Raw genomic sequence first — 17,227 nt, 5'->3', positions numbered from 1 at the left:
AAGAATCTTATTCCACAAGTAACATATGTAGTCTATCAAAGAACCTTATTCCACAAGTAACATGTGTAGTCTATCAAAGAACCTTATAACACAAGTGACATATTCATGTATTCCTTCAAAGAACCTTATAACACAAGTGACATATTCATGTATTCTATCAAAGAACCTTATAACACAAGTAACATATTCATGTATTCTATCAAAGAACCTTATAACACAAGTAACATATTCATGTATTCTATCAAAGAATCTTATAACCAAGTAACATATTCATGTATTCTATCAAAGAACCTTATAACACAAGTAACATATTCATGTATTCTATGAAATTGAGCTAGTAATATATACGTTAAAAAAAATATACAAGCTACAGGGAATTGTGTCTACCCTGTAATTTCCAGAGCCTGGGTTGTTTACAGAGGCTGGGTTGTTTACAGAGGCTGGGTTGTTTACAGAGGCTGGGTTGTTTACAGAGGCTGGGTTGCTTACTTCGGCTGGGTTGTTTACATCGGCTGGGTTGTTTACATCGGCTAGAGGCTGGTTTTATTTACATCGGCAGGGTTATTTACAGCAGCTGGGTTGTTTACGGAGGCTGGGTTGTTTACAGAGGCTGGGTTGTTTACAGAGGCTGGGTTGCTTACTTCGGCTGGGTTGTTTACATCGGCTGGGTTGTTTACATCGGCTGGGTTGTTTACATTGGCTAGAGGCTGGTTTTATTTACATCGGCAGGGTTATTTACAGCAGCTGGGTTGTTTACGGAGGCTGGGTTGTTTATCGCGGCTGGGTTGTTTACAGCGGCTGGGTTGTTTACAGAGGCTGGGTTGTTTACAGAGGCTGGGTTGCTTACTTCGGCTGGGTTGTTTACATCGGCTGGGTTGTTTACATCGGCAAGAGGCTGGTTTTATTTACATCGGCAGGGTTATTTACAGCAGCTGGGTTGTTTACGGAGGCTGGGTTGTTTATCGCGGCTGGGTTGTTTACAGCGGCTAGAGGCTGGTTTTATTTACAGCGGCAGGGTTATTTACAGCAGCTGGGTTGTTTACAGCGGCTAGAGGCTGGGTTATTTACAGCGGCTGGGTTGTTTAAGGAGGCTGGGTTGTTTACAGCGGCTGGGTTGTTTACAGCAGCTGGGTTGTTTACAGAGTCTGGGTTGTTTACAGCGGCTGGGTTGTTTACAGCGGCTAGAGGCTGGGTTGTTTACAGTGGCTGGGTTGTTTACAGAGGCTGAGTTGTTTACAGAGGCTGGGTTGTTTACAAAGGCTGGGTTGTTTACAAAGGCTAGAGGCTGGGTTGTTTACAGAGGCTGGGTTGTTTGCAGTGGCTGGGTTGTTTACAAAGGCTGGGTTGTTTACAGCGGCTAGAGGCTGGTTTTTTTACAGTGCCTGGGTTGTTTACAGCGTCTGGGTTGTTTACAGCGTCTGGGTTGTTTACAGCGGCTGGGTTGTTTACAGCGGCTAGAGGCTGGGTTGTTTACAGAGGCTGGGTTGTTTGCAGTGGCTGGGTTGTTTACAAAGGCTGGGTTGTTTACAGCGGCTAGAGGCTGGTTTGTTTACAGCATCTGGGTTGTTTACAGTGTCTGGGTTGTTTATAGCGGCTGTTTTTTTACAGAGGCTGGGTTGTTTACAGCATCTGGGTTGTTTACAGCATCTGGGTTGTTTGCATAGGCTGGGTTGTTTACAGCGGCTGGGTTGTTTACAGAGGCTGGGTTGGTTACAGAGGCTGATCTTTTATGATTATTTTTTGTATTATTTGATATGTAATATGTTGTGTCTGCTTAGCCCTGAAGAAAGAAACACAGCCGTGGCTAAATGTATTGACTTTTCTGTCACCCCTTCTTTAGGGATAGATATACCAATCCCACTTCTACAGTACCTAGTGTAAACATATGCTAATAGAATGAATGATACAGTGCATAAACCTATAGGATCACAAAATCTGTTAAGCGGAACAACACAGGTGAACCCAAGAGCAGACTCAGATGAGGAAACAGTGATGAATGAAACAAAATATGTATTGTTGCACAGAGCGATATGGAGTGCAGATCAAGGGAGCTCGGATGAGTTGCAGAAAAACCAGATGTGGAGACTGAGGTTGGAGTTGGCTGAGTAGAACATGGTAAATAGGTCCTGAGGGGAATCCAAGGTAGTAGCGGTGAGTAAAATCCAGAGCAAGGTAGTTGGGTGGTGAGATGTGGAACAGGAGACAGATGCCAGAGACAGAGCAATAACTGCAATGAGAGGATAAACGGTGTCAGGCAAGGAAACAGGTACAGCAGAGTAACAGGATCTTGAGCAGTAATAAATGTCTAGAATCATGAACTGACTGAGCAGAGATTACAATCCGGCAGGGTGGAAGTGGTATTTGTAGAGGTCTTGATTATGGAACAAGTTGCAGCTGGTAGGGATGTGCTCTGACTCCAGCACACCTGTCTCCAACCACACAATCACAAAGAGAGGGAGAGAGAGAGAATGTACAGGGGGAGTAACTGCAGGTCAAGAAGACACCGGATGAACACCAGAGGGTGTAGCAGGAGCAGATGTGACAAAATCAGTGAATGACTGGAATTCTGCTATGTCAAGAATAATTCCCAATTCAATTCCAAGTTTCCTTATGAATGAAATAACACCCCTCCTGAAACTTTGTTTAATTACTAGCGTCTTGCACGTCCTCACTGTAGCACTCAACATGATGTATAAAACTCATCACCTATTAATAGATTGATGGTTGATGATTTTGCCTTAAGACAGAAAAGCTCTCCAGGTCTTAAACAGTGTAGAATACCACCTTATTAATCTTTAGAGAATGAACAAGCCTCACTGGCCATTGAAAAATCACCTCTACAGAAATCACTTTTTTAGAGGACTGCTAAACACCACATATCAATCTCTATATTTGTGGAATTGGAAAAAAGGGGAAACAAAGCATAATAGCCTATTCATATTTTAGAAAATCAATGCCGCTTAACTTGCACTGTCCCAAGAGTTGCACTGTCTAGGGTTCCCGAGTGGGGCAGTGGTCTAAGGCACTACATCTCAATGCAAGAGGTGTCACTACAGACCCTGGTTCAAATCCAGACTGAATCACATCTGGCTGTGAATGGGAGACCCATAGGGCGGCACACAATTGGCCCAATATTGTCTGGGTTTGGCCTGGGTAGGCAGTCATTGTAAATAAGAATTTGTTCTTAACTGACTTGCCTAGTTAAATAAAAGTTAAATAAAAAGTGACACCCTATTGTTCTCCAGCAGTCACAACAGATAAATCCAATCCCTATTGTGATTTACTGACACACATAGTTAAATGTCCATAGAGAACACCGGTATGATTGGTGTCCCTGGAAAAATATAAAATAGTGCTTATATAGCACACGACCATCACTCCACTGATTAACAGTCTTTCCCATTGATCACAGCAAGCTGGATAAATGCCCCAGCTCTTGTCATTTTAGAGACAGACGCTTGTCACTTCAACTCTCATCACAAAGGTAATACCCTTGTGTTGGGCGAGTGCACATTCCATGGCTGAGATTGCCCACATTCTACTAGTTGTCATGGTTGCACCCACTAATGTTTTTATGGTTGTACCCTATTGGTTGTTTATCCCTCAGATTAAAATACCCTGAAATGACTGGTAAAGATGTGCCCTTGGTGACGGGAAAAGTTTCTGTGAAATAGGTCAGCTAGAGGACTATTAAATATGTTGTTACGGGATACGGGGTGTCGACTTCAGCGACGGGAGACCAATCCAATGTACAGGTCTCCCGGAGTGAAGAGGCTACAGAAAACATGGATCTTTTGAGCTTATTGCTGTCGCTTCAATGTCAATATTCACATGTTGTAAGGGGTGCATTGCATTTATCGTATGTATGACTAAGCCTAATATATGTCCATTAACCATTTCATAAGCATGATCCTTCAGGAGGTTATTCTCAGTTACTTTGTTTCCTCATCCGAATTTACATAACATCATGACTTGGGTTCCTATCATAAGTAAGTTGTTATAAATGTCACCAGTGTGCAGAGATGACATTTCTAAAAGCCTGTTTAGGTTCATGGCAGACATGGACTAATTAGGTTATCCACTCCCCATAAATCCATTAGCCTACTCATCTTCGGCTTTCATAGTTTCATGCAGTAGCCTACTAGACTCCATCTCCATGCACTGTATGATTCAGTATAGGATAGTCCTCTGTTATTGAATCTGTAGTGTGAGGCAGCTTGAGGTACAAGTACACCACATGGACAGGACGCTAGTCTGTCACAAGGGCTTAAACCCAATACATTTGAGCGCCAGGCAGAGAGACTTCGAGTCTTTGGTATGAATTTACATTATGCTGGGAAACTCTTCAAAGCCCTATAAAGTATAGCAATGCCAAAATATGATTAGTTAATCAAAAGCTGTCACGTTTGGTATTAGTATGCCTTGTATTTTGTCTTGGAACCTGTGAGAAAGAGCTCACAGGCAACCACTCTTTTCAGGGAATATAAAACTGGAGCTTAAATGATAGCTATGGATGGAGGCAATAGCCAAGTTGTTTCATATCGCCTTTCTTTCGACAAGTTCAAAGCGTATGAGAACGGGATATGTAGTGGACCGAAGCTTATCGCCACTTTCAGAGACTTTAGAAAAAGCTAGAAAAATAAGTTGATAGGAGTGAAAAGAGCAAAACAGCCGATATATTTGTGATAGCTTACACATATCATATCACATCAAAGATCTGCTTGGCAGAATACTGAAAGTCGGTCAAGCTTTCTATAGAAAAGTTCAGATATGCTCTAAGAAAACACACCTGCTCCAATAGGAAGCACATAAAACAGAGAACTATATCAACAGACTATCTGCTTTTTTCATCATCCCCAAACGAAACTAAGGGTGTAATCATAATGATACATAAGAAACTCAAAATCACAGTCCTTGGTAAAGGCGAAGACCAAGAAGGCAGAATCACTTTCCTTAAATGTATCCATAATCCAAAGAAAATGGCCTTTAATAATGTGCCTGCTCCAAATTCATATTTATTTTTTATTTTTTCACCTTTATTTAACCAGGTAGGCTAGTTGAGAACAAGTTCTCATTTGCAAATGCAACCTGGCCAAGATAAAGCATAGCAGTGTGAACAGACAACACAGAGTTACACATGGAGTAAACAATAAACAAGTCAATAACACAGTAGAAAAAAAAGAGTCTATATACATTGTGTGCAAAAGGCATGAGGAGGTAGGCAAATAATTACAATTTTGCAGATTAACACTGGAGTGATAAATGATCAGATGGTCATGTACATGTAGAGATATTGGTGTGCAAAAGAACAGAAAAGTAAATAAATAAAAACAGAATGGGGATGAGGTAGGTAAAATTGGGTGGGCTATTTACCGATAAGACTATGTACAGCTGCAGCGATCGGTTAGCTGCTCAGATAGCAGATGTTTGAAGTTGGTGAGGGAGATAAAAGTCTCCAACTTCAGCGATTTTTGCAATTCGTTCCAGTCACAGGCAGCAGAGAACTGGAACGAAAGGCGGCCAAATGAAGTGTTGGCTTTAGGGATGATCAGTGAGATACACCTGCTGGAGCGCGTGCTACGGATGGGTGTTGCCATCGTGACCAGTGAACTGAGATAAGGCGGAGCTTTACCTAGCATGGACTTGTAGATGACCTGGAACCAGTGGGTCTGGCGACGAATATATAGCGAGGGCCAGCCGACTAGAGCATACAAGTTGCAGTGGTGGGTGGTATAAGGTGCTTTAGTGACAAAACAGATGGCACTGTGATAAACTGCATCCAGTTTGCTGAGTAGAGTGTTGGAAGCTATTTTGTAGATGACGTCGCCGAAGTCGAGGATCGGTAGGATAGTCAGTTTTACTAGGGTAAGTTTGGCGGTGTGAGTGAAGGAGGCTTTGTTGCGGAATATAAAGCCGACTCTAGATTTGATTTTCGATTGGAGATGTTTGATATGAGTCTGGAAGGAGAGTTTACAGTCTAGCCAGACACCTAGGTACTTATAGATGTCCACATATTCAAGGTCGGAACCATCCAGGGTGGTGATACTAGTCAGGCGTGCGGGTGCAGGCAGCGAACGGTTGAAAAGCATGCATTTGGTTTTACTAGCATTTAAGAGCAGTTGGAGGCCACGGAAGGAGTGTTGTATGGCATTGAAGCTTGTTTGGAGGTTAGATAGCACAGTGTCCAAGGACGGGCCGGATGTATATAGAATGGTGTCATCTGCGTAGAGGTGGATCAGGGAATCACCAGCAGCAAGAGCAACATCATTGATATATACAGAGAAAAGAGTCGGCCCGAGAATTGAACCCTGTGGCACCACCATAGAGACTGCCAGAGGACCGGACAGCATGCCCTCCGATTTGACACACTGCACTCTGTCTGCAAAGCAATTGGTGAACCAGGCAAGGCAGTCATCAGAAAAACCAAGGCTACTGAGTCTGCCGATAAGAATATGGTGATTGACAGAGTCGAAAGCCTTGGCAAGGTCGATGAAGACGGCTGCACAGTACTGTCTTTTATCGATGGCCGTTATGATATCGTTTAGTACCTTGAGCGTGGCTGAGGTGCACCCGTGACCGGCTCGGAAACCAGATTGCACAGCGGAGAAGGTACGGTGTGATTCGAGATGGTCATTGACCTGTTTGTTGACTTGGCTTTCGAAGACCTTAGATAGGCAAGGCAGAATGGATATAGGTCTGTAACAGTTTGGGTCCAGGGTGTCTCCCCCTTTGAAGAGGGGGATGACTGCGGCAGCTTTCCAATCCTTAGGGATCTCAGACGATATGAAAGAGAGGTTGAACAGGCTGGTAATAGGGGTTGCGACAATGGCGGCGGATAGAGACTTTAGAAAAAGTTGTAGATGCTCTGAACAGCATATTGTTATAATTAACTGAATTCCAACTGGTTTTTGGGACAGACATGAATGCCATTCTGGGAACAAATCTAATAAGACCTACTACAATCCACAGGCAACCAAGGTTCTCTAACATATACTCTCTGATTACAACCCCATTGATGCCTGGTGAGCTCATAGCCCGAAAGCAAAAGAGTACACTTTCTATTCAAACCAGCACAAAACATTCTCCAAAATTGATTTCGTACTCTTATCTACTCCTTCATTTTATTTAATCAAGAAAATAGACATTCAGCTGATCTGATCTGATCATCATGCTTATTACTGACAGCTACATACTCTATATTATAATCTCCTTAAAGAGCCACAAGATGGCGCTTTAATATTTCCTTACAATACAGACATACTTTCTGTGAACAATTTGAAGCGGAATTGAATGAATTCATAATGATTAACAACATTTTGACTGGAGCCAAATATGTCCTACCTAATGCCTCTCAAGACCACGATGGAGGGCTCCACCCTAATAGTTTCCCATTTTAAATACTTGCGAATAGATATATTTCCTTCCTTAAATTATACCATTGCCAGAAATGTTAACAGAACACTCAAATCAATTCAATCTGACCTCAGTAGATGCACTAATATCCCAGTTGCTGAACAATCAATCAACTTGACTATTACATTGACCCCCCCTCCATTTGTTTTGTAGACTGCTGCTACTCACTGTTTATAATCTATGCATAGTCACTTCACCCCTTCCTACATGTACAAATTACATCTAACCTGTACCCCCGCACACTGACTCAGTACCGGTACCTCCTGTGTATAGCCTCGTTATTGTTATGTTGTTATGTTACTTTTTAGAATTTTTTACTTTAGTTGATTTGGTAAATATTTTCTTAACTCTTCTTGAACTGCACTCTTGGTTAATAAGGGCTTGTATTCGGCGCATGTGACAAATAGAGTTTGATTTGAAGATTTGGCATGGGTTCCCAGATCCTCAAAAGGTTCTACAGCTGCACCATCGAGAGCATCCTGACCGGTTGCATCACCGCCTGGTATGGCAACTGCTCGGCATCTGACTGTAAGGCGCTACAGAGGGTAGTGCGTACAGCCCAGTACATCACTGGAGCCAAGCTTCCTGCTATCCAGGACCTACAGTATATAATAAGCAGTGTCAGAGGAAAGCCCTTAAAATTGTCAGAGACTCCAGGTCCTCTGCTAACGCACGGCAAGTGATACCGGAGTGTCAAGTCTTAGGCCAAAAGGCTCCTTAACAGCTTCCAACCCTCAAGACATAAGACTGCTGAACAATTAATCAAATGGGCACCGGAATATTTACATTGACACCCCCCCCCTCCATTTGTTTTGTACAATGCTGCTATTTGCTGTTCATTATCTATGCATAGTCACTTCACCCTTAAATACATGTACAAATTACCTCAACTAACTTGTACCCCCGCACACTGATTGTGTTACTTTTTATTTAATTTAGTGTATTTGGTAACTCTTCTTGAACTGCACTGTTGGTTAAGGGCTTGTAAGTAAGCACTTCGCGGTAAGGTCGACACTTGTTGTATTCGGCGCATGTGACAAATTTGATTTGACTTGAAGGATTATCCGAACCAAACTTTGAAATATATTTCCAGGCGCTAGCAATGCCTTGAGATCTGGAGGGCAGCCTTTTGCATCCCTCCCAATGGCACAAATGTGGAATCCATACAGTTGCCGATATCATGGACAGTAGTGCTTTGAGAACATTCCAAGATTCCAAGACACATACACATTAAATTATCTGGGCTCCCAAAAGGCCTGATCTCTATAATATATCAACTTTTGAAAAGCTTATTCTGAGTTATCCATTAAAAAAGTATGGTCCACAGGTGAATAAGTGAAAAAGTGAATTTGAACAACACTTTAACTGGAACAGAATATGTTTACAGACTTTATTTAACACCAAAGAAAAGTTTTACGATGAAATTGGTCCCAACTGTTCACTGTGTCCCCTAAATCAGGTGGGGACATTCCTTCATATGATGTGGGAGTGCCCTGCAGTTAAATGCTTCTGGGAAAAAGTTACAAAGTTAATTTTGAAGTGCATGAATGTAAATATTAAATGTGTTGCATCAGGTATGTTACTTAATGATGGCTCCTTGAATCTCAATCCAAGACGATTACTTGGGCAGGCAACACCGCCGCACAAAAATATGTTGCTCTTAGATGGCAAATCACCTCACTCTCTCCCAATTCGCCAATGGATAATATAGGTTATAACATTCAAATTATCTACAGTGAGAATGAATGTCGCTAGTCAAGGAACAATTTAGGTTCGGACAAATACTGTACTTGACTCTGTAAAGAATGATTTCAGCTAAACCCCAACACACACAAATAACCAATCTATTAAGACCAACACACACAAATAACCAATCTATAAAGGCCAACACACACAAATAACCAATCTATAAAGGCCAACACACATAAATAACTAAACAAAAAAATACAAAAACGTTGGTCACAAAAAAGAAAAGTCATATGATAATTCATGGAGTGAAGTAAAGATGGTTTAATGTAGTAATGGTTTGAAAAACTGGATTTAAAAAAGACAGACTATAGACTACACACCAAAAAATACTGCAAAAATATTATAGTAAAATGTACAATTGCTGTGTACAAACTTAACATGGTGAACAGGAATTACAATTGCTTCCATGAGTGGCCAAAATAACTATATGAAAGCCACACCCGTAATAGGCCATGCCATCTGAAAAATAACCCAGTGTGTGTTCTGTCCACTATTTAACCAGCACTGGTTAAATACCCAAATTGGGTAGTTTTTAGCCCATCATTTTTTTGAGTGTATGATAGACTGTGATACTGTTGCTGTTTTATATCGCAGAAAACTGATGTCCAGTTTAATGACATTATGACAAAAATAAATCTCATCCTCATACCTATGTTCAGTATACCCATATCTAACCTTTAGTTAGACTCCTCCCCATTTCCCCCCACTACCATTCTAACAGTGTGCTTATGACCATGATGTGCTTGTGATGTGTGTAGTAGTCATTCTCTTCTCTCCCTGCCATGGCCACATTGCCAGGCTCTCTCTCTGCCATGGCCACATCGCAACGCTCTCTCTCTGCCATGGCCACATCGCAACGCTCTCTCTCTGCCATGGCCACATCGCAACGCTCTCTCTCTGCCATGGCCACATCGCAACGTTCTCTCTCTGCCATGGCCACATCGCAACGCTCTCTCTCTGCCATGGCCACATCGCAACGCTCTCTCTCTGCCATGGCCACATCGCAACGCTCTCTTTCTGCCATGGCCACATTGCCAGGCTCTCTCTCTGCCATGGCCACATTGCAACGCTCTCTCTGCCATGGCCACATTGCCAGGCTCTCTCTCTGCCATGGTCACATTGCCAGGCTCTCTTTCTGCCATGGCCACATTGCAACGCTCTCTCTGCCATGGCCACATTGCCAGGCTCTCTCTCTGCCATGGCCATATTGCAACGCTCTCTCTGCCATGGTCACATTGCCAGGCTCTCTCTCTGCCATGGCCACATTGCCAGGCTCTCTCTCTGCCATGGCCACATCGCAACGCTCTCTTTCTGCCATGGCCACATCGCAATGCTCTCTCTCTGCCATGGCCACATTGCCAGGCTCTCTCTCTGCCATGGCCACATTGCCAGGCTCTCTCTCTGCCATTGCCACATTGCCAGGCTCTCTCTCTGCCATGGCCACATCGCAACGCTCTCTCTCTGCCATGGCCACATTGCCAGGCTCTCTCTCTGCCATGGCCACATTGCCAGGCTCTCTCTCTGCCATGGTCACATTGCCAGGCTCTTTCTCTGCCATGGCCACATTGCCATGCTCTCTCTCTGCCATGGTCACATTGCCAGGCTCTCTCTCTGCCATGGCCACATTGCCAGGCTCTCTCTCTGCCATGGCCACATTGCCAGGCTCTCTCTCTGCCATGGCCACATTTCCAGGCTCTCTCTCTGCCATTGCCACATTGCCAGGCTCTCTCTCTGCCATGGCCACATTGCCAGGCTCTCTCTCTGCCATGGCCACATCGCAACGCTCTCTTTCTGCCATGGCCACATCGCAACGCTCTCTCTCTGCCATGGCCACATTGCCAGGCTCTCTCTCTGCCATTGCCACATTGCCAGGCTCTCTCTCTGCCATGGCCACATTGCCAGGCTCTCTCTCTGCCATGGCCACATCGCAACGCTCTCTTTCTGCCATGGCCACATCGCAACGCTCTCTCTCTGCCATGGCCACATTGCCAGGCTCTCTCTCTGCCATGGCCACATTGCCAGGCTCTCTCTCTGCCATTGCCACATTGCCAGGCTCTCTCTCTGCCATGGCCACATCGCAACGCTCTCTCTCTGCCATGGCCACATTGCCAGGCTCTCTCTCTGCCATGGCCACATTGCCAGGCTCTCTCTCTGCCATGGTCACATTGCCAGGCTCTTTCTCTGCCATGGCCACATTGCCAGGCTCTCTCTCTGCCATGGTCACATTGCCAGGCTCTCTCTCTGCCATGGCCACATTGCCAGGCTCTCTCTCTGCCATGGCCACATTGCCAGGCTCTCTCTCTGCCATGGCCACATTGCCAGGCTCTCTCTCTGCCATTGCCACATTGCCAGGCTCTCTCTCTGCCATGGCCACATTGCCAGGCTCTCTCTCTGCCATTGCCACATTGCCAGGCTCTCTCTCTGCCATGGCCACATTGCCAGGCTCTCTCTCTGCCATTGCCACATTGCCAGGCTCTCTCTCTGCCATTGCCACATTGCCAGGCTCTCTCTCTGCCATGGCCACATTGCCAGGCTCTCTCTCTGCCATGGCCACATTGCCAGGCTCTCTCTCTGCCATGGCCACATTGCCAGGCTCTCTCTCTGCCATGGTCACATTGCCAGGCTCTCTCTCTGCCATGGCCACATTGCCAGGCTCTCTCTCTGCCATGGTCACATTGCCAGGCTCTCTCTCTGCCATGGCCACATCGCAACGCTCTCTCTCTGCCATGGCCACATTGCCAGGCTCTCTCTCTGCCATTGCCACATTGCCAGGCTCTCTCTCTGCCATTGCCACATTGCCAGGCTCTCTCTCTGCCATGGCCACATCGCAACGCTCTCTCTCTGCCATGGCCACATTGCCAGGCTCTCTCTCTGCCATTGCCACATTGCCAGGCTCTCTCTCTGCCATGGCCACATCGCCAGTCTCTGGTGGTAAATGTCACTGAGCTTCATGCCCCAGATTCCTAGCTGACCTAAAAGCGAGGGTGATCGTTCCTCAGCTCTTGCCTTTTGAAGCCCACCCCATTAGTCTTATTATAGATCTAAAGAGGCTGTTGAACTGGTTCAAACTAGGACTTGCTGACTGGTGACTCACTGGAAAACACTCTGTAGCCAAAAGATTCAGTTAAGATAACCCTAAGGAATGATAAGGGGTTTGAGCCACAGATGGTGATTAACTTGGGCAGGCACTCACCGGAGCGGAGTACCAGCACCTCAACGTTTCTACTGCTTGAGTTCCTGCTCCTCTTTATAGAATATTAGCTCAAAAGTATTGTATCAAAAGTGTTTCACCTTAAATTGAAACAGTACCGGTACCCAAAAGAGTACTGGCAGCTGGCTACAGGTAATATTATCACCTTTATAAGTGGTTAAGAAATGGCTTCATGTTTGTGCTCCAGTATGGTTAACCTTGAAATCTATGGCCAACATTGAGTAATATGAACTTTTTTGTCACTATATAAAAAATTCCTAGATGTTTGTCTCAAGGCCCTCTAAATGGCTTTATGCTTAGATGTCTACCAGACATTTCCTAATAATAGCTTGATGTGTGATGGAATGACTTCCTATGTGGAGATGTTAAGACTCAAGGGAGCTGTGCCATCTGCCAGTTCCTTTTCATTCTCTACCACACACTAAACGTACAGATATGACTGAGCAAACGCCCTCTGAGAATTCTCACTGTCGGTTTACTGCTCAATGAGGGGGCCATTAGTTGTGTTGACGTTTCTAAAGCCTGTTGCTATGACTACTCAGGTGGTCTCTAAGCAGGATTGTTTGGTGCAGGCATGTTCACGTCAGCGGTTCTTGACAGGCACTGTGGTACTGTGACATTGGAAAGAAGTCAAGGAGTTTGTAATGCCTGGTTCCGCTTAACAGGTGGGAGAAGACTGGATGTGTGTGCATGAGGTCGGGGTACTTCACCTGGGTTGTCGGTGGTTAGATGAGTTTGTTTTAAGTGGTTATAAGAAACCTGAATAGTGTAATAGTGTACCGTGAGTTGAACGTTCCATGTGAACACACTGTGCATAACAAGTGAACAGCAACTTGGTTGTATACGGTTGGTTTGAGTTTGATCCCAGTAAGTTCAATAGATCTCACTATTAAACTGACAAGAAGTCTTCTGAGGAAAGAGCACCTGCCAAAATACTAATAAGATCACATCAAATTTCATGACATGCGCCGAATACAACGGGTGTGGGATATTATCGTGAAATACTTACTTACAAGCCCTTAACTAATAATGCAGTTTTAAGAAAATAGAATTAAGAAAATACTTTCAAAATAAACTATGGTAAAAAAGTAACATAGTAAAATAACAATAATGAGGCTATGTACAGGGGGTACCTGTACGAGTCAATGTGTGGGGGTGCAAGTCAGTCGAGGTAATTTGTACAGGTAGGGTGGGGTAAAGTGACTATGCATAGATAATAAGCAGCGAGTAACAGCAGTATAAAGACAAAGGGAGGGGGTCAATGCAAATAGTCCGGGTGGCCATTTGATAAATTGTTCAGCAGTCTTATAGCTTGGGGGTAGAAGATGTTAAGGAGCCTTTTGGACCTAGACTTGGCCCTCCGAATCATTTCAGTCTCCTAAGGAGGAAAATGTGTTGTCGTGCCTTCTTCACGGCTTTCTTGGTGTGTTTGGACCATGATCGTTTGTTGGTGATGTGGACACCAAGGAGCTTGAAACTCTTGACCCGCTCCACTACAGCCCCGTCGATGTGAATGGGGACGTGTTTGGCCCTCCTTTTCCTGTAGTCCACAATCATCTCCTTTGTTTTGCTCACGTTGAGGAGAGGTTGTTGTTCTGGCACCACACTGCCAGGTCTCTGACGTCCTCCCTATAGGCTGTCTCATCGTTGTCGGTGATCAGGCCTACCACCTTTGTGCCGTATGCAAACGTAATAATGGTGTTGGAGTCATGCTTGGCCACGCAGTCGTGGGTGAACAGGGAGTTCAGGAGGGGACTAAGCACGCACCCCTGAAGGGCCCCCGTGTTGAGGATCAGCGTGGAAGATGTGTTGTTGCCTACCCTTACCACCTGGGGGCAGCCCGTCAGGAAGTCCAGAATCCATTTTCAGAGGCAGGTGTTTAGTCCCAGGGTCCTTAGCTTAGTGATTAGCTTTGTGGGAACTATGGTGTTGAACACTGAGCTGTAGTCAATGAACAGTATTCATAATGAGGTTTTATACAGGGGGTACCGGTACCAAGTCAATGTGCGGGGGTACAGGTTAGTTGAGGTAATTTGTACATGTATGTAGGGGCAAAGTGCATGCACTCTGTGCCATGCCAAATCAAATCTAAAATGTGATGCAATATGATTGGATTGATACAAGATCCCTGTGTCAGGGACCACAAAGGTTCCCCTCCAAGGACTCTCTTTGAAGCACCTGACTCATATCTCTCTCTCTCTCTCTCTCTCTAGATGTACATCCAGACTGCCACGCTAACCGTCTCCCTCAGCCTGAGCGCCTCCGTCTCCCTGGGACTGCTCTACATGCCCAAGGTCTACATCATCATCTTCCACCCAGAGCAGAACGTCCCCAAGCGCAAGCGCAGCTTCAAGGCCATTGTCACTGTCGCCACCATGACCAGCAAGCTGTCCCAGCTAACCTCCGAGCGACCCAACGGAGAGGTGAAGACCGAACTCTGCGAGGGAATGGACACCAGCAGTGAGTATAAACATGTGATCTGATCCCCTTCTTAACATATTATACCAGGAGTTCCCCAACTTTGGCACTCAGGCCTGCCTTCCATTATTGGTGAAAATGCCGCGCCTCTCCTGTCTTTCTATGGAAACAAGCACTTTTCATGACACAAACAGTTCACACCCCTCTTGTTGGTGTCACCCCACAGTTTGGGAACCACTATTATACAACCACCCCCATTTTTCTTTTTACCAATAATTGTATTTTTGTGTAGCCTATGTTAGTTTCAAACACAGGTTTGGCAACAGGCTTTGGAATTTTTACATACAGTAAAATCAAGCGCAGTTCCTCAGCTATAGCAGTATCTGAGATATCATTGTTGAAATCAGCTTGTAGAAAATGTTTTGTATTATCTCATCTATGATAGTTCAAAAGACACCTGAGAACTGATTAGGAAAAAGTGTTCATCGCTCGGATTTAGACTTCAAAGGCCTTTCTGAGCCCGTCTGCAGAAGTTTCATACAGGCAAGCAAGCATCCGGTTATTTACTTGTCACGTTTGTGCTGACTGCACAGTTTGAGCTCTAAAATGTGTTGCTTTTTTCCTATTTATGGACAATTTCTCCAATTAATACATGAATACATCTGGAAAATTCAACTTCATTGTGAGTGATTAATAATCTCACATAGCCAACTTTATTAGTTTAGGTCACCGGTAGAAAGCCATGGTAGACTCCACATGCCCATCAAGACTGTTCGGTTATGTGGTAATGCATTGAGGGAAGGAATGCAAGCGATACAATTAGTACAATCACAACACTTTAGGAAACTAACATCTCCATTCTTTGTCTTTCCAGTGCCATCATCCAAAACAACGTATGTCAGCTACACCAACCATGCCATTTGAAGAGAGAAGCTCTGAATAGAGGATTACTGAGGAATTCCACATGCAGACTTGGATGTGTCAGATTCACACATGACAGGGCCTTCAAACAAGCATGAGACATTGATATTGATCAGAGTCAAAATGATGTCTGAAAGGGTGGCAGCCAAAATAAATATGTCTGCTCTTTCATGTTCACAGACAGAGCTAATGGGCCTGTTAGAAGCAGACCAAAAAATATATATGGTCAGTAAACAAACCATCCAAGAGACTTAACGAAAGAGGATGGTGAACAGAAGAGGAAAACGAAACCTCATTTAAAAGATCATTTAAAAATACATTGTTGGGATCAACCTTGTTAGTTGTTATTCTAATTGTACGTATTTTGTGGTTGTGAAGATTTCAAATTCTTGTCTCATGTCGTCTGACCTGCATTACAAGATGAGTCTGTCTGTATCGGCTAACTAAATCGTAGCCTTGAGTTGTAAAATCTGTTAATGACATGGTTTAAGCATGCACATTTTTATACAAATACTTTATTTATAATAAATGAATGTTTTGGAAATGTTTAGCATTGTTGGATGTGTATATGAGATAAAAAATACTGAACAATACTATAAACGCAACATGCAACAATTTCAAAGATTTTAGTTAATATAAGGAAATCAGTACATTTAAACGCTAATCTATGGATTTCACATAACTGGAAATACAGATATACATCTGTTGGTTACAGAGACCTTTAAAAAAAAGGTAGGGGCGTGGATCAGAAACCCAGTCAGTATCTGGTGTAACTCCCATTTGCCTCATACAGCGCCACACATCTCCTTTGCATAGAGCTGTTGATTGTGACCTGTGGGATGTCCCACTCCTCTTCAATGGCTGTGTGAAGTTGCAGGATAATGTTGGGAACTGGAACACGCTGTTGTCGATCCAGAGCATCCTAAACATGCTCAATGGGTGATATGTCTGGTGAGTATGCAGGCCATGGAAGAACTGGGACATTTTCAGCTTCCAGGAGTTGTGTACAGATCCTTGCGACATGGAGCCGTGCATTATCATGCTGAAACATGAGGTGATGGAGACGGATGAATGGCACGACAATGGGCCTCAGCATCTCGTCACGTTATCTCTGTGCATTCAAATTGCCATCGATAAAATGCAACTTGGTTCATTGCATTGTGTCCGTAGCTTATGCCTACCCATGCCTTAACCCCACCACCACCATGGGGCACTCAGCAAACCACTCGCCCATACAAAGCCATACTCGTGGTCTGCGGTTGTGACGCCGGCTGGACATACTGCCAAATTCCTTAAAACAACGTTGGAGGTGGCTTATTGTAGAGAAATGATCAATACATTCTCTGGCAACAGCTCTGGTGGACATTCCTGCAGTCAGCATGCCAATTGCACACTCCCTCAAAACTTGAAACATCTGTGGCACTGTGTTGTGTGACAAAACTTCACATTTTAGAGTGGCCTTTTATTGTCCTCAGCACAATTTGCACCTGTGTAATGATCATGCTGTTTAATCAG

The 17,227-nt window shown here is 44.3% G+C and overlaps 1 protein-coding gene across 1 annotated transcript in view; it reads left to right on the top strand.

The window, feature by feature from the left end:
• The window catches only part of grm8b (glutamate receptor, metabotropic 8b), a 221,560-nt gene extending 205,311 nt beyond the window's left edge, over positions 1-16,249 (top strand). The window contains exons 9-10 of the mRNA XM_064989963.1: positions 14,587-14,833; positions 15,666-16,249. Coding sequence (XP_064846035.1) covers positions 14,587-14,833; positions 15,666-15,715 — 297 coding nt within the window. The 3' untranslated portion in view covers positions 15,716-16,249. The remainder of the gene's footprint in view (positions 1-14,586; positions 14,834-15,665) is intronic.
• The last annotated feature ends 978 nt before the right edge of the window (positions 16,250-17,227 follow it).

This window comes from Oncorhynchus masou, chromosome 15 (assembly GCF_036934945.1).
Source record: "Oncorhynchus masou masou isolate Uvic2021 chromosome 15, UVic_Omas_1.1, whole genome shotgun sequence".
NCBI classification, from domain to species: domain Eukaryota; kingdom Metazoa; phylum Chordata; class Actinopteri; order Salmoniformes; family Salmonidae; genus Oncorhynchus; species Oncorhynchus masou.
Note: the sequence above shows the minus strand (reverse complement) of the source record. Positions and strands in the feature narration are given on the sequence as shown.